Source organism: Anser brachyrhynchus (genome assembly GCF_964034855.1).
Source record: "Anser brachyrhynchus genome assembly, contig: SCAFFOLD_126, whole genome shotgun sequence".
NCBI classification, from domain to species: domain Eukaryota; kingdom Metazoa; phylum Chordata; class Aves; order Anseriformes; family Anatidae; genus Anser; species Anser brachyrhynchus.
This window is the reverse complement of record NW_027663679.1, coordinates 267,979-292,058: the sequence shown is the minus strand read 5'-3', so window position 1 is coordinate 292,058 and position 24,080 is coordinate 267,979. Positions and strand designations below refer to the sequence as shown.

At 37.2% G+C, this 24,080-nt stretch overlaps 1 protein-coding gene across 1 annotated transcript in view; it reads left to right on the top strand.

The window, feature by feature from the left end:
* The window catches only part of LOC308187047 (adhesion G-protein coupled receptor V1-like), a gene marked incomplete at its 3' end in the record, with an annotated part of 144,508 nt that overhangs the window by 72,785 nt on the left and 47,643 nt on the right, over positions 1–24,080 (top strand). Inside the window, exons 46-60 of the mRNA XM_080609204.1 lie at positions 945–1,162; positions 2,386–3,129; positions 4,484–4,857; positions 6,690–6,866; positions 9,845–10,025; positions 10,646–10,848; positions 11,503–11,632; positions 13,252–13,332; positions 14,658–14,797; positions 17,185–17,794; positions 18,741–18,956; positions 19,934–20,149; positions 21,348–21,592; positions 21,787–21,968; positions 22,712–23,526. Coding sequence (XP_080465330.1) covers positions 945–1,162; positions 2,386–3,129; positions 4,484–4,857; positions 6,690–6,866; positions 9,845–10,025; positions 10,646–10,848; positions 11,503–11,632; positions 13,252–13,332; positions 14,658–14,797; positions 17,185–17,794; positions 18,741–18,956; positions 19,934–20,149; positions 21,348–21,592; positions 21,787–21,968; positions 22,712–23,526 — 4,532 coding nt within the window. The remainder of the gene's footprint in view (positions 1–944; positions 1,163–2,385; positions 3,130–4,483; positions 4,858–6,689; positions 6,867–9,844; positions 10,026–10,645; positions 10,849–11,502; positions 11,633–13,251; positions 13,333–14,657; positions 14,798–17,184; positions 17,795–18,740; positions 18,957–19,933; positions 20,150–21,347; positions 21,593–21,786; positions 21,969–22,711; positions 23,527–24,080) is intronic.

The following is a 24,080-nucleotide window of genomic DNA, read 5'->3' as shown; positions in this document are numbered from 1 at the left end:
TACTGTCACTACTTTGACAGTTGTGTAGCATATAAAAAAGTGGTCAAAGTAGCATGTAACCAAACCACCGAAAACACAGAGGTTTTAATGAGGTAATTGGAGTTAGTGCAGCAGCGCTACACAGCTGGGATAGAGCACCCTGGTTAACGCCACAGAAGAAAAACCTTTGGAAGCAGAAACAACATAAATGTGTTGCTGTGGCTGGACTAGTTTAGCTGAACTAATTCTTCAACCTGATATAATCTATTTATAAGGCATTTTATGTCACCGTGCAAACCGACAGAAGCAAACTTCCTGTATGTAAGCGCACTCTTAATAAAGGCACTGTATGGGTCACTTTTTATTTGTAGTGCCTTTTTGAAATTAGTGTAATTGTGTTAGCAGATAGTTACCAAAAAAAAAAAAATCTTTTCATTTACTACGTTCTTAATCACAAATAACAGTAGATTTCTGAAAGCCGTAGAATGTAATTCTAATTTAATACAAGTGTAAGAAAAAGTTTAAGTAGACTTGATGACTGAAAGGAGAAACGTTTGTGGTTAAATGTAGATGATTCTCTTTCCTGTCTAAGAGTGTCCAAGTATATTAATTTTTAATGTTAACTTTCTGAACTATTATGCATTCATATTTATTATTATAAATTGGAATTACAAGACACAGTGATGTGTAGCTTCACAGTAGTATTCTGCATGGACCTGCGTATGCTACTTCTGTTTTCTAAAGTACGTATTCCGGGAGTAGAATTGTACTGCAAAAGTGGTTGCCTTTAAAAGGAAGGCTTCATGGAACAGTTGTAGTATATTAGCATTTTACTTTATATTACATAGTATATTACTTCTTACTGTAAGGAAGATTACAGTAAAAGGAGTCTCCACATTTTCCTTTTCTACTCAACGCTGATGCATGCCTGCCAGGACTCTCATTCTTTCTGTATCACTGAACAGGATTTTGAGACACAGAGGACACTTCGGCAATGTTTCTTTGACCTGGCAGTTGTTTGATAATAACTCTGCACTGAAGCCAGGAGAAGAATTCTATGAAACTTATGGGACTGTGTGCTTCATGGATGGTGAAAGGTCGAAGTCAATAACACTACGTGCCATTTCAGATAGAATTCCTGAATTCAATGAATTTTACATTCTAAAGTTGGTGAATGCTTCAGGTATTGTCTTCCATATCACCATTTCCTTCATATCTGGTAGAAAAGAGTTATGTTTAATCAATCAAAAAGAAACCAACACTAGAAAGAGCATTGCTTTGAATCATGTCTTGATATCCTATGCTTTTCTGGTAAGGTTTTAGGTCTTATTTTTCATTTAATCTTGATTTCCATATATAGAGAGTTACTCAGTTCCCGAATTACTGTTAAACACATTTTGGTGATCTGAACTTTAAAAGGGATGCCTCTTGGTTTTTGAAATTAAACTTCTTAAAGTTCAGAAGTTTCATTTCAAAAACCAAGAGTTCTGAATTTCAGATACATAGATCTCCATGCACAAAATATAAAACAAAGATACTAACAAAGAAATAACAAAGGTATTAAAGGTTATGTGTGTCTACCATAATAGAGGTTGCTTTTTTGTTTGTTTGTTTCCCTAGAGGAGGTAAAATACTTGTAGTTACCACTTCACATGACTTAAATTACAACTTTAAATTGCTACTGGACACATTTCCTAATCTGGATTAATTCCACTTTAGTACTATTCATGGTCTTCTGTGCTCTGATACAAGTGAAAATGTGTGTTGGCCTTTCCTGTAAGTGAAGTCCATACGGATGTACAAAAGATTTCCTGCTTATAACAGGTAGATCACTGTACACTTTGAACACGGAGATTCTCCATTCACAACATGATCTTCATATCATGAATTCTTACTGTGCAAAGATAGATGACTAACACCAGGACTGGGCAGCAGTTTTAACACACAACTGGTTACTGTTTCTGCAAGGTGTATGTACTTCTGTATCAGAGGCAACAGGCAAGATTTTGCCATTCTCTATTCCTGTAAGTCTTTGAGCAATACAAGAATTGAATTTGGCCCCCATGCTTATCAAACGAATCAAAGGTAACCTACCTTATTGGCTAATTAAGAAAAGATGGACCTTGTCATGTTTCACCTGAAAGACATCTGTGTGTTTTACAGCTGAAAAATAGCATGTGGGTTTGTTTTCTACTGAAATTACATCAGCACAGTGTTTTAAGAATAATACAATTAACCTATGTAATTTTCAAGTTAGATCATTTGCTATAAGTCCAGAGGATCTTAAAGGAGGGTTTGAGGTTTTTTTAGAAACTTGTTTTATTAAAAAAAAAAAAAAGTACTTTGAAACTTTTTTCTGAGTGTGTTGTTTAATCATTAACTTTTACTCTAACTTCTATTACGCAGGTGGGTCTCCTGGTCCTGGTGGTCAGTTATCTGAAACCAGTCCTACTGTAACTGTCATGATCCCTTTCAATGATGACCCTTTTGGAGTGTTTGTTATAGATCCAGAGAGCCAGGACAGAGAGATAGTGGAAGATACTCTTTCTGAAGATGACCTTTCCTATATTACGGACTTCACCATCTGGAGACAGCAAGGCACCTTTGGTGTTGTCCGACTAGGTTGGGAAATACTGTCTAGTACCTTCCAAGCTGGACTGCCATCAATGGTAGATTTCTTGTTGCTTGGATCATTCCCAAGCTCAGTACAATCACAGCCCCACATGAGGCGCCATCACAGTGGAACAGACGCTCTGTATTTCAGTGGAAAAGAGGATGCATTTGGCATTATCGGTCCTGAATACCCATACAATGGAAATAATGCAGTAACCAATTTTACATTTTCAGCTTGGTTAATTCCTAATGTCAGTACAGATGGCTATATAGTTGAAAAGGATAACGATAATGGGACTTTATATTATGGTGTGAAAATTCAGACAAATGATTCTCATGTTTCTGTAGTGCTTCATTATACAGCATTAGGGTCCAATATGACATACATGGCTAAAACATCAGTCATGAAATACCTGGATGAGAATACTTGGCTTCACGTTCTGATTACTCTGGATGAAAGTATAATTGAATTTTACGTTGATGGAATTCTAGTTCTGGGAGGAATGAAGAGTCTAAAAGGAGAAGCAATTCTTGATGGTGAGCCTTTGCTATTTTTCTCCATATATAAAGCTCTGAAATGCATAGTCTAGCCACTTCAAAGGTGGAAGAAATACACTGAAATGATTATATCTGTTAAGTTAATTGAAAGGAATGGATAAGAATTCTTTGAGGATTTTCAGAAAGCCTATGGAAATTGTGTGAATGTTCTAAAAAATTCAAACTGCTGCGATGTTGAGTGAGAGTAGAGGACTATTAATTGTATGGTGTACTATTTTATTTCTGCTTTTAAAATTCCAGGTTGAAGTTTAAGAAATCAAATTTTCCATTTGTAAAAAGAATAGTACTTCTGCAATTAGTAATTTCCATCACACTTGCAGTACTGTAGCTAAGCTGAGAGGCTGAGAGGTTTTTTTTTTTTCCCTCCCTCGGTTTCTAGAACAAATATATGTGAAATGCAATTATGCTTTTATTGCTAGAAGGATATGTCTGTGCTGTAAATTTTCTTTATTAGTGGGGATGGCGTGTGTCTGGGGATAATGCAATAGTAAGGCAAGTATGTCATCTCTCTCCGTTGAATGTTGGGTAATACACAGTGGTGTGCATAGCAGCCCAGTTTTTCTCAGCATCCTCCACTTTGTGCCCTGGGACTTTTATCAGTTCCTGTGGTTGCTCATCTCTACAACTGCCACTCAGTGTCATATGTATGACAATACACTGAAGAGCACAGCTTTTTTTGTTTGTTTGTTTTCTTTCGTTTTCTGAAAGGCAACTGAAAACAGCTGATGTGTGTGTTTTAGCACAAGAGCATAGCATGGCACAGAATAGGATAGAGTAGGAATGAATATGAGGCAGCTGTGATCCTATAGTTTGGAGACAGAGAAATATAAATGCTGTTGTAAAAAGAGTTTGGAATTTGCATGGAATTACAGTGTGGTGGATGAAATGGATGTCCAGAAGGGTTAATGCAGTAATCATGAGTATCATCAGAATGGATCAGCTGCCCTAGCAGAGGGAAACAAAGTAGGATTTGTTCAGCAAAACAAGGGCTAAAAGGGGTTGCAGTTCTGCTCTGAAAATCTGTGGAGGAAAGAGGGAGCCTCAAGTCTCTAAGACTTATAAAAATGAGGGATGATGATAATGTGCTGCTAGAACTAATAGGATGAAAAACTTGGACAGCATAGGATGGAATTGTTTGGCCTGTGAGGACTTACCTGTAACATTGAGATGAGGCTCAAGGAACCTCCTGATTTTGGATCTCAAGATCAATATGATTCCTCATCCAGGGACAATGAACAGTTTACCATTGGTTTTTAAGAAAAACAGGTAGTCAGTTGCTGACTGTTTCATACAAATACAATAACATGAGAAAAAATTATAATTTCCTTCTCAGGTCCAGGAATAGTAAGAATTGGAGCAGGAATCAACGGCAGCAGTAGGTACACAGGGTTAATGCAGGATGTAAGGCTTTATGAGCGTAAGTTGACACGAGCAGAGATCTATGAACTTCATGCAACTCCTGCAAAAAGTGATGTCCACCCTGTCTCTGGGTATTTGGAGTATTGGCAAGGAGAGACCAATAAATCATTCATCGTGTCTGCAAAGGATGACAAAGAGGAAGAAGGAGAAGAATTATTCATACTAAAGCTCATTTCTGTGCGTGGTGGAGCTCGAATTTCACAAGAAAACACCACAGCAAGATTAAGAATACAGAAAAGTGATAATGCTAATGGTTTATTTGGCTTCACTGGAGCATGTATCCCTGAGGTAAGGTGGTCATAATGGAAATTGTAGGTGATATTTCAGGCACAGAAAGCTAAATGGCAGGACCAAGTGACCTGAACAAACCCTAGATTTTGCAGTGTTTGCTTTTGTGGTTAAGCAAAGTTTTCCTAGGATTTGGAGATGCATATGTTCTGTTAATACAACCTCAGTTCCACTGGGATTTACTATATAATTTTAAAAAACTAAAGAAAAAAATGGTTAAGAAAATTTAGTTTACTATATAAACTGAAGACTAAGGCTTAATTTTTTTTTTCTAGAAAAATATTTTACCTTCACTTCTGTTACATTTGAGTTACCAGTTAAAATGTAAGATTTAATTCTCTGGTTTTTTTTTGAGAATGGATTATTGCAAAGATTTTTATTTTAGTTTTCTGTGTCACATGATGTGTTTGAGATAATTTTACTAGAGATCATGCAATGACAAAGTGTTATGGATTTTTCCACCTTCATTTGCTGTCATAAACTAAGTTATAATTTGCATATGTTTGATGTCAGTTGGTTGATTTAGTAGTGGTTTTTTTTGTTGTTTTAGTTTTAACAGATGAAATCTTTTTTCAGTGGTATCCATTCTATATGCAGAGTGTAAACTTGCTACTTTTTGAGGAGGCTTGAAATAAACATAAATCATTCTTTACTTCTTTAATCAATTATAAGGGGGAATAACATGATAGCTATCTCTACTGGTATTGGATTATTTTGTGGAAAAAAAAATTTAATATAGTTTTCATTTGGGAACTCTTATGAGCTTTAATTACATTCTTTTTTAATCAAAGTGCTTATGATGTTTTTAAAATAACTGTCTTGCCTGAGTGATACTAGTTTTCAGTTTGGTTCAGTTTGCTTATTGTGTGCCTACCATATGCTATGATAATAGATTCCTTCAGGTTCAAGTACCTCTGATACGCTGTGATGCCACAGATCATCAGCCAACCATGAAGAAAAAAAATAATTATATGGCACGGTAATTGTTTTGCACCTATCATATGTCCATTTCACCAGGGAAGTATTAGAGCTCTTAGTGGTGATGCAGGAACACAGCATTTTTTTACCAGTAGTTTAACTGTGCATATCTGTCTACTAGGCAGCTGAAGTCACACACAGTATCTATGCTTTCTTACAAAGCAGCCCTGAAATTTATCTAATGCATAAGATAGCTTTAACCTTTCCAATAACTTTCAGATAAAATTATTTTCTATGTTAATTTTATGAACGTTATTTTCTAAAATAGAAGGTCAGTACCAATTAAAGCTTCATTCCAGAGATGTGAAGTTGTCGCTGCAGAAGTCATGTTATCTGTGAAGATACAGAATTGTAAGGAGGACAGTAGAAGAGAAAAATCTGTTTTTCTGAATGATGATGGTATAGTTTATTTCTATCCATAGTGTGTCTGGTTAGAGAAAGTGCTGATCCAAATCTTTCTTTAAATTATTGCTAAGGAAAATTACAATATTGACGTTATTATAAAGCAATAGTTTCATTTGCTTTCGACAGGTACATTTCAAGCATATTGATTCTGTCTCTGACGCATAGTTTTAGGAAAGGGGTTGTGTCCAGGACGAACTGCAGTGTATTGTTATTTGTTACCTTAATAGTCCTCAGGGAGGCATCAGACTTTTGCAGATTCCACTAGGATTGTTCTGATTGGCATCAAGGTCAGTTTCAGCTTCCTAACACTCCAAAAGAGCTGAAAGTAACATGACAGCAATTTTTTACTTGAACATTTGTCTGGCATTAAATATTTTCGTGTTATTTAATGAAATTGCCTTGATTTACTTTGACAGTAATAAACGTTCCAAATTTTTGCTTTCTTCCAGACTGCTGATGAAGGTTCCACTATATCCTGTGTTGTGGAGCGTACAAGGGGAGCCCTAGACTATGTGTATATAAAGTACATTATCTCACAGGTTGATTCCACTGGCATTAATTACTCTGTTACCGATTTTTCTAATAGCAGTGGCACTATCACATTCGTTCCTTGGCAGAGATCAGAGGTAAACCCTACCTTCCTATTAACAATTCATCCTGTCCTTTACAAACCTCCTGGAAAATACCTTCTGAGGGTGCTTGGCTGGTTTGCATACTAGAGAGTGTTTACTTCACATGGCTTTTCTTATTATTATTTTTTATTTTGTTATTTTATGTTGTTATTTTTTTGTTATATATATATTTTCTTTCTTTCTTTTTTTCCATCCCTGACAACAAGAAAGTGTTATTTGTAGCTCTGTGTATATGTCAGTTCAAAAGTCACCATGTGTGCATGTACATATTAGATATATGTACATATACATAAAAAATATTAACTGTATTTATGTGTATGTGTACATATACTTTAAAAAGTGTAGATAGTCCATGTACTTTCGAAATTGGAAAATGATCAGGTTTGATCTGAGTGTTGTAACTCAAATTTATGTCCACAACAATTAAATAGGCAATAGTAAGATTCATTGCTGTTCTTGCACTCAAGGCTATCCAGGTTCTGTCTCCTTTTAAATTCAAAATCAGAAACAGGAGATTAAAGGTGTTCTTGTAACAATAGCTGTTTTTGAGTCTCCCTGAAATGATTACTGTCTGCTTTAATCTATTCCTCTGCATAAAGTGTGCGAGCAACTGGAACATAAGGAAATTATTCAATATTCTGGCCTTAGAGACACCTGAAATTGGTAATCAGAATTGCATCTCTGAGTTGGGGGAGAGAAAGAGAAATGATACATAAGGGAAGCTTTAGCTGCTTCTGAGAAAGCTTTCTAAAAGTCTTACGAAATTCCTTATCTGAATTAGTTTAAAAAAAAAAAGAAAAAGAAAAAAGAAATACCAGGATACCAGGATACACTGAAGAGTAGGAATTCAAAGCTACAGAGGCCCACAATTAAAAAATTATGTGGGCAGACTGGAGGTCCAAAAGAGGGCCAGAAAGATGATCAAAGAGCTGGAGAACCTGTCCTCTAAGGAAAGACTCAAGGGGTTAGATCTTTTCACCCTTTAGAAGGGGACTTTGATCCCATTATTACAGTACCTAAAGGGCAGCTCCAGAGTTGACAGAGGCTCTCTCTTCTCAAGAAACCACAGGAGAAGACAGAGGGCAAAGAGTACAAAGATAGAGTGGGAGAGGTTTTGTCTTGAAATTTTTTACAACTACTGGAACGACTTCCTTAGGGACAGGGTCGGGTTGTCCCGACCTCAGCATCTGGGCCAGGGCAATCCCAAGCACAAACACAGGCTGGGCAGAGAAAGCACTGAGAGCACCCCTTGGGGGGGGAAGGACCTGGGCGTGGTGGTTGATGAGAAGCTCGACATGAGCCGGCAATGTGTGCTTGCAGCCCAGAAAGCCACCCGTACCCTGGGCTGCACCAACAGCAGCGTGGGCAGCAGGGCGAGGGAGGGGGCGAAGGAGGAAATTCTTCCCTCAGAGGGCGGTGAGGCCCAGGCCCAGGCTGCCCAGAGGAGCTGCGGCTGCCCCATCCCTGGCAGAGCCCAAGGCCAGGCTGGATGGGGCTGAGGGCAGCCTGGGCTGGGGGGAGGTGTCCCTGCCCATGGCAGGGGGTGGCGCTGGGTGGGCTTTAAGGTCCCTTCCAGCCCAAACCAATGTATGGTTCTATGGTAGAATTCCCATCACCGGGGGTGCTTAAGATGCAGTTGAACATGGTGCTGGATTATTTCATCTATTTTTTTTTTTTCCATGAAACATTGAACTTCATCTTTTGATGTCCCATCCAACGTGGGCTGTCCTATGATTAAAATTCTGTGGTAATAAACAGCGTGTGCTAGAAATAGAAATAAAAATAATCTGTTTCAATGAATTCAATCCTGATGTACAGCACAGAATTGTTAAATTTATTTGAAGAAGTGGTGCGGGACCACAGTACTGTAGAAACAACATACACTTTCTATTATTGTTTGTATAATAAGGATGAATTGTGAGTAGAAAATACCATCCTCAGTTTCACTTATATCAGGCTGCAGAAGTCAATGTGGACTCAAATTCGCTGAAGTCATTTGCAGGGATCCCAGTGACTTCACTAGAACTGTGAATCTGGATAATGTAATGACTGGCAAAAGCGTGTGGTATCTGAAAATAGTTCATTCATGTTATAATAGTTTGTTCATTCAGCTTTATTTCTCTGTGAAATGATATCACTGCATTTCATACAATCATATATAGCAGAAATTTCCAAAGCTTTTCTAGCATGGCAACATAGACGAGGCCCACATTACTCTATCTAGTGGCAGAAAATGGCTGATGTAGGCTCTTGCTACACAGCTTACTGGTCCAATTTACTGCATACATACAGAGGAGCTAATGTGCATGGCTCTAAGAAACGGGCTGGTAGCAAGCTGCTCTTCAGGTGGGATATCCTAAGGGACTTTCAACTGACATTTGTAATCTACTCATTACCATGCCTCTAAATATGATCAGCTACTTAAATGTTTTCTATATGTTTGTCCGACCATATCGAAACATAAAGAAAGATGGAATTTTCTGAAGTGAATGTGTTAGCGTGTTTAGAGCAAGGTTATGTTAGTAAATCGTATGATCTGCAGGTCAAAGTGTCAGGTGGTATAATAAGCTCAATTTATTTGCTCTCTAAATTGGATTAATCACTGTAATGTCTCTTCATAAGCATAATTTCAAAAAGATTTTAAAATTTATCAGATATTTCATGTTCAGTACATGGAAATTAAACTCTGCTTTTGTGAAGATATACAAAACCAACCAAACAAGTATTTATTATCACTTATTTATGTAGTTTGAAACAATTCAGAAAATATGCCTTCCATTTCCAGTAGCTTGGAAGCATTGTTTTTGGAAAGCATATTCTAGACATAAAATGTTATCTTAGAAATTAGTTGAATTTATGTGGAGAGCAAAAATAGTGTCCTTTGCTTTCAGAACTATACAGCAGATACAGCTGACTGACTAATCAAAGAATGTTGCATGGTTTGATTTCTCCATGATTTGGTCCTTCTCTAGGTGTTAAATTTGCATGTTATTGATGATGACATTCCGGAGTTAAATGAATATTTCCGTGTGACATTAGTCTCTGCAGTGTCTGGAGATGGGAAACTAGGTTCAACTCCTACCAGTGGAGCAAGTATAGATCCAGAAAAGGAAACTACTGATATCAGCATCAAAGCCAGTGACCACCCATACGGTAACAATGATGGGAATTATACAGCTTTGTTTCAGATTATTGTGTAGTTCTTTCCAGTCAGATGAAAACTTTGCTTGGTTGTAATAGTTGAGGAAGCAATCTCATATATTCCACTTTATCTAACTTGAATTAATTCATTGTTTATATACATGAATGAATACTGAATTAGTTTTCTTTTATAATTTTACAAAAAGGCCTCAAATCTTCCCTGACCAAACAAGCAATGATTCTCTTGTGAGGGCAAATAAAGGCTCTGCATGTAGTTGATCCTGTCCAGGTTTTTCATCAAATGAGAATTCCTGACAATGAGAGTCATTTCTCCATATGTCTTGTACCAGTAAATACGCAAAACCGTGGCCTGTGAGGCTCTTTTGGGAAGAGAAGGTTTTATTATTGTGCTGTGCCTTTTATCAAGACTGACAAGAATATCAGTGAGAGAGGGTAAGGCACACAGCACATCTCTGGAAATAGTGTGATTGAGGCTTAAGGGTATACTGGTATATGTGGTTTTTAATTTCAGAACCATCACAAGATATGTTATCAATCACTTTATTTAAATTGTTTATCATCTTTAAAATTTGTTATGAAAAGCCATGTAAGTAGTAATTCTTGTCTTCCAGGTCTGCTCCAGTTCTCTGTGGGGCCACCTCCTCAGCCAGGTGATAAAATGATTCTTCCAGCCTCTTCTGTGCCCCATATTACTATTAAAGAAGAAGCTGGACACGTCAGATTACTGGTAGTTCGTGCACAAGGCCTTCTTGGAACAGTTCTGGTGGAATACAGAACAGTGCCAGTCACAGCTTTCAGTCCCAAAGATTATCAGGTATGGCAACTGCCAAGGTGGTATAATTGTTTTGGAATTAATTAGAGTTATTTATCGTGGAGATAGCTTTCAGTTTGACTGCTCTAGCCCAGCTATGATTCTTTCACAGAAAGACTACTTTACAAGGTGATGTGGCAAATGGATATGTAATATTCACTTAAAAATATACATCATGTGACTTCTCCATTCTTTTCTCTGCAGTAAGTTGCATTGTCTAGGAAAAGCCTCTGGTTTTGAACTTTTTTTTTTTTTTCTTAACAGAGTTTTCAGTGTAGCAATTTGTGAGTTTTGCTGTTGTTACAGACCATATTATTCAAGTGCATGTACAGGTTAACATTATGCTTGTACATACTGGGATTTGTATATGCCTAGCAAAATAACCTGCATGTATCTGCACTTGCTTGTCCAACTGATCATTTGTGCAGAAAAATAAGAAAAATGTACATGAATGCAGATGCTCACCAGTATGTCAACTTAGATGTCTTCTTCTTTTTTTTTTTCTTTTGTAAAACAGATTTTTCAGATTTTTTTTTAAAGCTTAAGTGAGGAAAAGTAGATGTTTTGAAAAAGACAAAATGAAGGTTCTGTTTCTTTTTTTTATATGGATGAAAACATTAGACTTGAACAAAAATATGAAGAGCTCTTATATTGCAGGCTGTTGTGGGTACACTGGAATTTCAGCCAGGAGAAAGATACAAGTACATTACTGTTAACATCACTGATAATACTATTCCTGAATTAGAAAAAACGTTTAAAGTGGAGCTGTTGAACCCAGAGGGAGGAGGTAAGGCACATATATCAGTCCCTTAGTTGTATTTTCATGACCTCTACTCGTTCATAAAAATCTTGTCTTTCTTGGCATTATTTTCTATGTTATTTCTGAAAACAAACAAAAAGCACCTCTACATCCCCACCCCCATACAGCTGTCTTTTTTCGTAGGGAAGAACTGTTCCTCAGTTCTTTTCTTAATCCTTGGTGGAAACAACCAGATCCCATAGCAAGTATATTATTACCATGTATTAGGGAAAGTGTATCACTGCCATCTGTTAGGTCATCTAAAGGCAATTGCTGCTTTTCACTTTGTATAACTTCATGGTTGGTAATGAGAACTAAAATAATGCAAAAATATATTAGCAATATGTTGCATTTCAAAAATATGGAATATTTATAAAATATTTAAGGCTAAACAGTCAAAGTGTTGTGTTTTTGTTTGTTTGTTTTGGTTTTTTTTTGTTTTGTTTTGTTTTTTCTTCCACATGAGTGAAATCAGAAGAACTGCAATACATAGGTCAAATGGATTATAGCAGTAATAGGCTGTGGATGTTGAGGGCCATAGGGAGTTTGCTGAGCTGTAGCTGCAGAGGTAGCTCGTAGATAACTGTCTGTAAGAACAAGACAAACACTTGAAAGAATTATTGGTTTGAAGGGCTAGTCTGAAGGGACGGCAAAGCATAGTGGTGCTGCCACATAAACCCCTGAATACCTTACAGATTTTTTTTTCCATTTGAGAAAAATTTTAACGGAGATTGTAAAGCTTGTTGGAGGGAAAAGTAATTAGAAACACTGACAGCCATAAATTGATTTTTTTTTTTTAAACTGATGTTATTTTTTTAAACAATTCGGAAATTGCAAGTGTGGTCCCTTCTGGGAGGATGTATCAGATTTCCTTGAATTAATCCAGCTCTCTGCTATGATTGTATGTGTCTATGGTGCAACATGGTCTCAGTGATTCTTTTGGTAAAGTCTTGAGACTTTTCACGTATTTTGTCTTTTTGGTTGAATAGTTGTTTTGTTAAAAGGAGTCAAACTTTTCTCTTTCAAATTGTTGTGACAGAAAATTTACAACTAACTTTAGTAATCCAGTAACTATATAGCCTTTTTAAAATGAGCCTTCTTTTTGGCCTTTCCAACACAAACACAAAGCTTATGAAGTCCCCATTAGTTAAGTTTTCTGCAGATTTTCCCAACATTTTCACTTTGTGAGAAAATATTAGAATAAGGAGCTTGAGGGACTTTATCGTCTCCCCTACCTTTTTTTTTTTTTTTTTTTTTTCAATTTAGATTCCTCCATGACAAGCCTCAGTTAGGAGTGAGAAAGGGGAAATACAAAATGGGGACACAAAGAGGGAAAGAGAGGAAAGATAAACTATGTGTATGTGTTTTCTTTCATTCTGACTTCCCATTGCTATTTCCAATGTCATAAATTAAGTAAGAGGTGGCATATGTAAATATTTCAGTCTTTATTAGAACTCCTGTACACTTTCAGAAGCAAAGTTGATACCTTCCTAGAGTGCTTCCCTCTTTTTTTCCTGTTGTCCAGAATAGTTTAAATTTCTCTTTGCTTGCGCTCTGATTTATAAATGTATATATGTGTATATATCTGTATGTCTGTCATCTTAAAGTTGCTGAGCTCTTTAGAAATGATGGCAGTGGTAGTGGTGATGGGAACATGGATTTCTTCCTTCCAACTGTCCATCAGCATGGTAAGCATTTTGGATTAATCTTTATTTCTTTATGCTAACTGTAATATCCCTCATGAACTACACTACTGACACAGTTTATCATAGTGTTATTTTGCTTGTGGTTTGAGATATATCATAGAGTCCTGTCAAAACATTCTTTCCCATTTTAAAAAAGGCTTAATTTCAACAACAGTCAATACTAACCGTAATACAGAAAATAACAGCTTCTCTATCTTCAAAGCTGTATTTTTATAGAACACAATGTAGTTATTCCAGAAGTAGTTAGAAAAATTAGCTTTGTTTGTAAATTTTGTAAAATTTTCTGGAGAGCAAAGAGGAGAGAAACTTTTTAAATTTAAGGTAATTTAAAAATTACCTGACTGTGTGTTTTGATACTTTCTTTTGCCACTTGCTTTATGCTTTGATCTCTGCATCTCAAAAATACTCTTAATAAAAAGTGGTGTTAGCTCTTTTTTTTCTAAAAGAATGCTTTGATTATTTTTCATTTTTGAAGTCTATTTTTGTCACAACATACAGAAAACAAAGATAATTTAATCTTGAGAAAATTAAAAACATACAATATGCAGAAATAAGATGAAAACAAAAGCACCTACTATGAGGGAAACGCTAATGATGGCGGATTTTGAATTAAACCCTAGAGACCTGAAAATATTGTGTTAGCACCCATTATCGAAATCAAATAATTTATTCCACAGTGACAGCCTGATTTTCTGTTTTATTTGAAAATACAAAGGAGTTCAGTTTGAACCTGAGAGTAAGTCTGTGGTTTAACCACTTTTTGGAACTTCCTGGGAAGTGTTGTTTCCTCTTCTGTGTTTCCAGATTTTTTTTAAAATGCCAGGCTCTTTCTCTTTCTAAGCAGCAAGTTATCTCACACAAGATGATCATTACAGTAGTAGAATTTCCTGGACTAGCTTTTTCTTTGTTCCAGCTTCAGTTAAAATAGTACCTGCTTTTGTCCTGTCTGCACTGCTTACACTGTGTTTTACCACGTAACTCTCCCCTACCCTAAATTCTAGTTCATTTTCCTTAATTAGACAAGTAATTTTATTTTTGATCCTCTCTTAAAATATTTGCATTTTATATGTTGCTTTGGAGTGTTGTTCCATAGAAGGGCTGCCAGGACTGCATTATTGAAAGTGAGTTCCTTATCCATGTGGATAATTATTCCACATTTAAAACAAAAAAAAAAAACACACCACAAAATGCAAAACAGCAGAAATATTCCAGTTATGCTTTTCTGTGTGCTTTTTGTAACAAACTTCCTTAGCTTTTAAGAAAAGATGGTATAAAAAAATAACTCATTTTGGCACTTGCACTTACAGCCAGCTTGGGAATTGCATCCCACATCGTTGTGACTATTGAGGCTTCTGATGATGCTCATGGCGTCTTTGAGTTCAGTACTGAGTCACTCTCGGTAAATGGAACTGAGCCTGAAGATGGAGATAGCAATATTATGTTGCAGGTTAGAAAGTTTTGGGTCTCATATTGCTATGCAATCCTCTTTTATGTCTATTTTACAGAGCATTCTGCAATATTTTTATAATAGGTCTACAGCATTTTAACTTAACTTTATCATGTACATTTGTCTTGACATTTTATACTTCACTTTCTAAAGTGTATCTTTCAGCTTAAAACTAAAATGTTTTATATAAGTTTAAATTTACTTCTACTTGTTTACATTTGAGGTATGAATATTTTAAAGCAAGTGCTGATGACACAACAAATACAGCAAAGCTAAGATGATAAAGATTACACTGTTTTTAAAATTAGTTTATTTTTAACTCATCATGTCAATGACTTTGCACTGTATATAATGGAGGGGCTGGATTGTGTGCAGCTTGCAGTTGGCAATGACATGCTTAAGATCCTCCGGGTAAGGATTAAGGGACATGGAAATAAGTTATAACAATAAGATGAAGTTGTTGTGGGAGTCTGCTATAGACCACCCAGCCAGGAGGACAACATTGCCAAATTATTCTATAATGAACTAAGGGATATCTCTAGGTCATCTGCCCTTGTCCCTGTGGGTGACTTCAACTTCCCAGATGTTAGCTGGGAATACCATACAGCCAATACAAACAGGTACTGGAAATTCCTGAGGCACGTTAACAATAACTTGTTGGTACAGTTACTCTGGAAGCTGACTAAGAAAGGTGCCCTCCAGATTTGTTGCTTGTAAACAGTGAGGGTCTTGTGGGTGAAGTGGTGATTGGAGGCTGTCCTGGCCATAGTGACCATGAGATGGCTGAGTTTAAAATCTTTGGTAATAGGAGGAAAACTGCCAGCAAAAGTTCAGCCCTAGCTATGGAGACAGCAGACTTCAGACTACTCAGTGAACTAGTTTGTGAGGTCCCCTTGGAACCTGCTTTTGAAGGTATTGGAGTCCATCAGTGCTGGTTAGTTAAGTAACACCTCTTAAGAGCACAGGAACAGGCAATTCCAAAGAGTCAGAAGTTGAGCAAGCTGGGCAGAAGGCCAGCTTGGCTGAGCAGGGATCTTATTCTAGAATTTAGGCGAAAAAGGAAAATCTGTGGGCATTGGAAGCAAGGTCAGTTGAACAAGGACTACAGAGGTGATGTTCACTCAGAGTTGAAGCTGGCCAGTACTGTGGGGACAACAAAAAGTGCTTTTTTTAAAGTATGCTAACAGCAAAAGGAGGAGCAGAGAAAACATTGATCCATTACTTGTTGAGGTTGGTAACCTCACAAATAAGTACGCCAATAAAGCAGAGGTTAATGCCTTCTTTGCCTCTGTCTTTAACACCAATGATGGGCTCGGGGACACCCAAAGCTCTGAATTTCAGGACTGTGATGATGATAAACTCCCAGCCAACTTTGAACTTGTGCAGGATTTGCTGCTCCAGCTGGATGCATATAAGTCTATGGGGTCCAGTGGGATTAATCCCAAAGTACAGAAAGAGCTGGCTGATGTCATTGCAAGACCTCTCTCAATAATTTTTCAATAGTCTTGGAGTCTGGAGAGGTCACAGTTGACTGGAATTAAGTTAAACGAGGAAGTGCTGGATTCTGCACCTGGCAAGGGGCAATGCTGGCTGTACGGACAGGCCTGGGGACAAGAGGCTGAAGAGCAGCCCCATGGAAAGGGATCTGGGGGTTTTGCTTGACAGCAAGAGAAATATGAACCAGCAGTGTGCCTTAGCAGCCAAAATGGTCAACTGTGTTCTGGAGCATAAGGCACAGCAATGCTGGATGGTCAAGGGAAGGGATTGTCCTGCTCTGCTCTGTGCTGGTGAAGCCTCACCTCTAGCACTGTGTGTGCTACAATATATGAAGGACATAAACTATTAGAGAGCATCCAAAGGAGGGCTACTATGGTGGTGAAGGGTCTAGAGGGCAAGAAGTATGAGGAGCGGCTGAGGTCCCTGGGTTTGTTCAGCCCAGAGCAGAGCAGGCCGAGGGGAGGTCTCATGGCGGCCTGCAGCTCCCTCACGAGGGGAGCGGAGGGGCAGGCGCTGAGCTCTGCTCTCTGGGGACAGCGACAGGACCCGAGGGAACGGCATGGGGCTGGGACAGGGGAGGGTCAGGCTGGGGGTTAGGGAAAGGTTCTGCACCCAGAGGTGGTCGGGCACTGGGACAGGCTCCCCAGGGACATGGTCACAGCACTGAGCTGCCAGAGTTCAAGAAGCATTTGGACTACTCTGTCAGACATGCGATTTGATTTTGGGTGGTCCTGTGTGGAGTCAGGTGTTGGACCTGATAATCCCTGTGGATCTTTTGTAACTCAGGATATTCTGTGATTCTGTGACTTTGCTGTATGCCATTTTACACTTTTATGTTCTTCTTTCTTATAGTACAAAGAAATACATAAATCTTTGTGTTTTCCACTTAGGTTGTGAGAACTCATGGGGCCCTGTCTGAGGTGACTCTGTATTGGGTCATAGTCTGTGATCTTACAGAAGACCTGGTCTCTGCATATGGGAATGTAACATTTGATGTTGGCCAAGTGAGAGCAAATATTACCATACAAGTTTCTCCTGACAACGTGCCTGAACTGGATCAGGTGTTTTCAGTTTTGATCATCAATGTGTCCAGTGGTCGTCTTGGAAATCACACTAATGCAACATTAACAGTTTTAGCTAATGATGATCCATATGGACTGTTCATCTTTTCTGAGAGAAACAGACCAATAAAAGTTGAGGAAGAAACAAAAAATATCTCCCTGACAATAGTAAGGCTTGGTGGTCTTCTTGGTACAGTAGTGGTTACATACAGAACTTTAGGTGATGATGAAAAGTCACCCTTTCTTCCACCTGATGTTGTTAGAGCAATACAAGGAGAAGATTATATACCCATTACTGGTTATGTGATCTTCGCAGCCAATGAAAGCGAAGCCACAATATCTTTGCCTATTTTGGATGATTATGATCCTGAGAGGTCAGAATCTGTTTTTGTGGAGCTAAACAATACTGTTTTGATCGACAAAGTACAGGATCGGCCAAGTAAGTGTCTTTCATATGTAAACCCAAAGCTTAAATATGTAGGCTAATATTTATATTTAATAGGATAAAATGCAGCAATTGAAATTACAGTAAAATTTTACCTCTGCCTAACTCTGTATAGTTAAGAATCCTGTAAGTTATATGTCAGAGTATCTCACATTAAGTATGAAGATTCTGTGTGTCAGCATATATTTCCTTTACCACAAAATTTTGTCAGGGGTGGACATTTCTTTCTCCCTTCTGCATCTGCTTTATCCCAGGTGTTTTAGGCCAACTGTATTACTGTATTGGTTTTGTGTGCTAATACCTGCTCACCTGTTGTTTCTGTAAAGCACAATGATAGGAAATAAGCTAGTTGCACTTACTGAAAGCGAAAAAAGCCTTTTAAACATTAAGTGGTGTAGAATTGCAGCTTCATGCTGGCTTTTTAGCGTAGAGGATGTTTGCCCGATCAGATAAATTCAGGTCATTACAGCCTTATTTATGCTTAAGAGCTTCTTGGCATGCCTAATTTCCCTTCCCTCTCCCCCATGACTCTCCCACATTAATCTTGATTTTTAAGGGAAACACTACAAAAAATTCTACTGGGAAACTGAAAGGTTACTTATAGTTCATCATTGCTAGTGTAAAATTCTATTGTCCTATGGACAAATAAGTAAGTAATTTTGCTAGTACCTCACCTCTTCAAAGAACTGGTGTTTTGTATGCTCCACAGCAGGGTAGAATAATAAGTTAGTAAGAATGTGGATTTTCTGACATAATATAATTCAAACATCAAAAATATGCTTGTGCAGTTTGTAGTTATATTTTGTCCAAATCTAAAATGAAAATTTTATTGAAAGCTAGTAGTGGCCATCCACTAAACTCAGGTGTATGTATATGAACAGTATAGCCATATATAGGAGGCATTTCAGGCTTGCTCTAAGAGGTTTTTTTTATATTTCAGTTGTAAATTCTCCTCGTCTTGGATCAGTGGGTGAGACTATAGCTCATGTAATTATCAATGCCAATGATGATGCTTTTGGAACACTTCAGCTTTCAGCTTCAGCTGTGCGAGTTGCTGAAAATTATGTTGGACCAATCATTAACGTGACCAGAACTGGGGGAATTTTTGCAGATGTTTCTGTGAAATTCAAAGCTATGCCAATAACTGCAACAGCTGGTAAGAAATCAAAATAGCAGAAATACACATTCTGTGTTAAACCAGAAAGAGCATACTGTATGCTTCGAGTAACCAAAGCAAGCAAGTGTGTATTGAATGCAGTCTAGTAAAACAAGTAGAAAAAATACCAAAGTGTGAGATACTTACTGAGTGTACTTAGGAGACAGGAATTCAGGTCCTATAGAAGAGACCTTACATCAAATTTAAAAAAACTCAGAGATATCATCACTGAAGAATCTAGCAAGAAAACTAAGGAAAGGAATTGGCTGTTTGTTTCCCTGGTGGCCACTCACTTTCTCAAAAAAATAAAATAAAATAAAAAATCCTGTAGTAGTATATATAGCTAGTACTTAGTCCTTTGTACATATTTCAACCTACCATACATGGCTTATTTGAGTTTCTTGGAGGGAAATTGAGAGCTGGTGACTCCTCTGTGAAACAGACAAATGTTAAGCACAATTCAAGAAGACTTTTACTTTGCAAATGAAAGGTAAAGCTCTCAGGTGATCCCTGAAAAGCTCCACGAGGGAAGGAGTGACCTTATGTCCTTTAGTAAAATCTCCTTTGAAAAAGGTACTTCTGTTTCATTTTATCTCTTGGAAAGCCAGACAACTATCAGAAATCAAATATAGAAATGTCACAGTTGTGTGATCTTCTCAATGGAAGATAATAATGGACCTTTTGTAATTGCTTCTTGGACTGACAGTGTAAACTCTGTTTTGGCCAAGATGAGATTTATTTTCATCCATCCAGATATCTAAAAGGCACTAGGAAATAAACAATTGTATTTTCTGGGTATGAAGATAAAGAAAAAAAAAACACAAAAAAACACACCAACATATGAACACAAGGGAATGCAAAAAGAACAGATAAATATTAGTGCTGATAAACATTAGTGATGTTTCATAATGAACCAGAATGCCTTAATATTCTTCTGTGTTTTGATTGTTTTGTTATTTTTTCATGTACAAATCTAGGTGAGGACTACAGTGTAGCCTCATCAGATGTTGTCTTACTAGAAGGAGAAACAAGTAAAGCTGTGCCAATTTATATAATTAATGATATCAATCCTGAAGTTGAGGAGTCCTTTTATGTTCAGCTGCTGAATCAAACGACAGGAGGAGCCTTGCTTGGATCTTTGACGAGGGCAGTCATAACCATTGAGGCTTCTGATGACCCGTTTGGATCCTTTGGTAAATGAGTCTTATTTGCATATTTTCTCTTGTCCAGTAGCAATCTGCTGATTTGTGGGTGAGTTATTACTGGGCAATGGAATAAAAATTTTCAGAATACAAAAAGGGAAGTCTGGATGAACACAGTAAAGGACAAAATAAGATAAACTAAATTAAAACGTGTAAGTAAGGGCAAATGGTGCCCTTATATAGCGAAATTGAAGCATTCAGTCAACTTATATATCAAGATTTTGTGAGACGAAGGTGGATTTTGGAGTCTCCTAATGGGGATGGATTTTAATTTAATTTGTATTTTTTTATCTATTCTAAATGTTGCATTTCTGCAATAGCTTGAAGCTTAAGTTTACATGCCAAAACCTGTTTAGATAGTGCAGTGTCATTGTTTTACAAAATAATCAGGCAAAGCAGGTTTAAATATCTGGGGAAATTGGAAAGTACAAATATGACTTAAATTGCGTTCTTGTATGTTCTGGTTGTTAGTTATTGTAGTTTTTCTTCTTTCTATCATTATCAGTAAAATGGATTGTGGACACTTTCCAAAAATAGTTTCATTACACAGGTTTTGAGAAAAAAATGGTAATTTCAAAAATTTAATGACATTTTAGAAATTTATCTTTTCTATTTATTTTTTCTATTTCAGTATTTCTGGTGTATGTTTTCCAGCCATTTTATTTGACTTACTCTTTCTCCCTTTAGTACCCTACTTTATTTCAGTTATTCCATTTTATCAGCAAAATGTAAAGGAAATTGACAAAAGTAAATAATTCCACATGGATAATTCATTAACTTCATTCTTAACAACTAAAGATTTTATACAAGAAAGACTTACATTTGAAACAATTTAGATGGAATATGTTGACACATTTTTTCCATACGTGACATAAAAAATGATAAAAAATTTCCTCACTGGGAAAAATTACCTTCTGACCGTCTTCTAAAAACTTAGATCATGGCTAGCCTTGAACAATGGATACGTTGGAATAAACTCTTGGGTGGGGGCTGAATTTTCATGCCAATTTTATTTGCAGATAAAATGATACTGAAAGTTCAATTTGAAGTTTAAACCTGATTAACATTTTTTTAATTGTGCAAATGAATGCAATCAAGTGAAATAAAATATATAATTCAGTAACTAGGATGGTGTTTTTATTTTAAATATTACTGTTAATGAAATACACCTCTTTGTGCTGCACTTCAGTGTTCCAGATGACCGAATTTACTGTGGAGGAGCCTGAATCTGGATCAGTACCCATAAATCTGCCAGTAATCCGCAATGCTGGGACACTTGGTAACGTTACTGTTGAGTGGGTTGCTACCATTGGTGGACACCCTGCTGATGAGGACTTGCAGGTTGCCTCAGGCAATATTACTTTTGCCCCTGGGGAAGCCTTTCAGATGCTACTATTGGAAATCCTGGCTGATGATGTTCCAGAAATAGAAGAAGTAAGTCAAGCACTTACATCTTCCTTGAAGATGGTATTAATTTTGACTTGTTCTAGAAATATGTATGATGGAAAACAAGAAATGTTCCGGCAGGAAGGTGCTATAATTTCATGTTATACTTTGCTTGTAATTATTGTTAGAAAAACCACAAATTGTCTAGCTGCATTACTTCTTTTTCTTTTCTTCTCTTTGAGATTGTCCGTGTAGAATTAACTCAGGCCTCCAATGGTGGTGCTATTGGGTTAGATGGCGTGGCAAGTATTATAATACCTGCCAATGATAATCCTTATGGCACAGTTTTCTTTCATCAATCCTTATATCGAGTTCAGGAGCCACTAGAAAGAAATTTGCTGGCAAACATAACAGTCAGGCGAAGGTTTGTATAATGTTTGCTTTATTTGTAATTACTATTTATTCTTCACTTTTGTTTCCACTATAATGTCAAATTTCATGCTCCTCTCATAAAAATATGTGCATCAATTCTTTGATCTGCCATCTCAATGTATTTTCATTTCAAACACATTGTTTTTGAAGTAGATGTCTGTGTATTACATAAATTACTTAAACGTAGTATACATTGAAATGCACAATGTAAACTCAGCGTACACAGTGTACTATTCATTTTGTCCGTTTAATCATCAAATCATTTAAACCTGCATGGTAGCCTGTTCCTGTGATTTGAACAGGAGGACAAAATGGCCAGCCCTTACAGGATGAAAATAAGAGAAGGAAAACAGGTTTTATGCATGTGATCCTAGAGGAAGGATGATAAGTCTGGGTGTCACCGGCTTTTTCTTCCTTGCAAGTAAGGAGAGCTGCCAAGTCCTGAAGAAGACTAAGTTAACTCCTAGAACCAAATGTTTACAAATATGCATTCTTAACAGACTACTACCTAAGCTATAAATAATCAAACTTGCTATCCACAAAAAAATAAGATAACTCAGTTATTCTGGTACTAGTTTCAAAGGGAATGCATTTTGATGTGTTATTTGGAATTTTTCAGCAATTCAGAAAGGGTCAGTTGATTTTGTTCACTTCTATTATTAACCCAGAAACATGTAGAATATTAGACATCCTTTGTCAACTAACAGAACTTTATTTTATTATAATGTCTTTTAGTGAGGGAAGATTTGGTCAGCTGCAGATTTTCTACAGCACTTCTGAGACTGACGTTGTAGCTCTTGCTGTGGAGCAAGGTCAGGATATCCTGGCCTACTACGAGCCTCCTGTACAAGGAATTCCTGAGAAACCATCCAAGACCAGAGTGAATGTGTCAGCAGCAAGTGACCCTGTGTATTCCTGTGCAGCTCAGTGCCTAAAAGAACAAGCATGTTCAGCCTTTACATTTTCCAGTGCCTCAGGGATTCCTCTCTGCCTTTGGCTGACGTCAGATATCAGCCCATTAACTAACAACACTTCAGGGTTCCGGACCTACAAGAAAAACGTTACCAGTGCATTCGCCCTCTTCAGCACACAAGCCATCGCTGGCAGTGATTATGAACCTGTTACAAGACAGTGGGCCATAATGCAGGAAGGGGAAGAGTTTGCAAATCTAACAGTTACCATACTGCCTGACAGCCTGCCAGAACTGGATGAGAGATTCACTATAACCCTTTTGAAAGCAGAACTGATGAACGTCTCAGCCAGCTCAAAAAACCAACCAACCATAGGACAGCCAAATACCTCCACAGTTATCATAATGACGAATGGAGACGCATTTGGAGTGTTTAAGATCTACAGTGTAAGTCCCAATGCAACAGAGAAAGGTCTGTATGTTGAAGTAGAGGAACGTCCTCAGACCAACGTGCAGCTAATGATACACAGAACAGAAGGCAGCCTGGGACAAGTGACAGTGGAATGGCGTGTCATTGGTGGGACTGCTACTCCAAACTTGGATTTTATAGGTGTCGGTGAGACTCTGGTGTTTGCTGAAGGTGAGACAAGCTCTCGTTTTGGCTTCTGTTTTGTAAAACTAAGAAAAAGAAAAAAGAACGTGACAAGTACACGATACTGTGGATGTTTTGACAACTGATATCTTCTTCTTAGGCTAAATTTTCCTGAATGCTAAGGATACACGTGCAAAAGAGTATGGTTGTTCATTAGCATGTAGCATTATCTTGCAGAACACACACAGTGGTAGCAAAGCACAATGAAATATCTAAGCACAATAAATACCTAAGGGTTTTTATTAAAGAAATATTGCAGTATAAATATTGCACTATAAAGATTTCCTTTACCACATAAGTAAGGATTAATAAAGTCGAAGATAGTTGTTACAGCAAGGATAATGGAAATGAGAATCAGGCCTAAGTGGTCTTTTGTTAGCCCTCGGTCACTACAGTACTAATTTTTCATGACATCTCTTTAAATTCTGAGATCATATTGTAACATAACAAAACATATTTAAACGTAACATAACAGAACATATTTAAAAGAATTGCAAACAGGACAAACAAGTCCCTCTCAGACATTACTTAAGTACCATGCA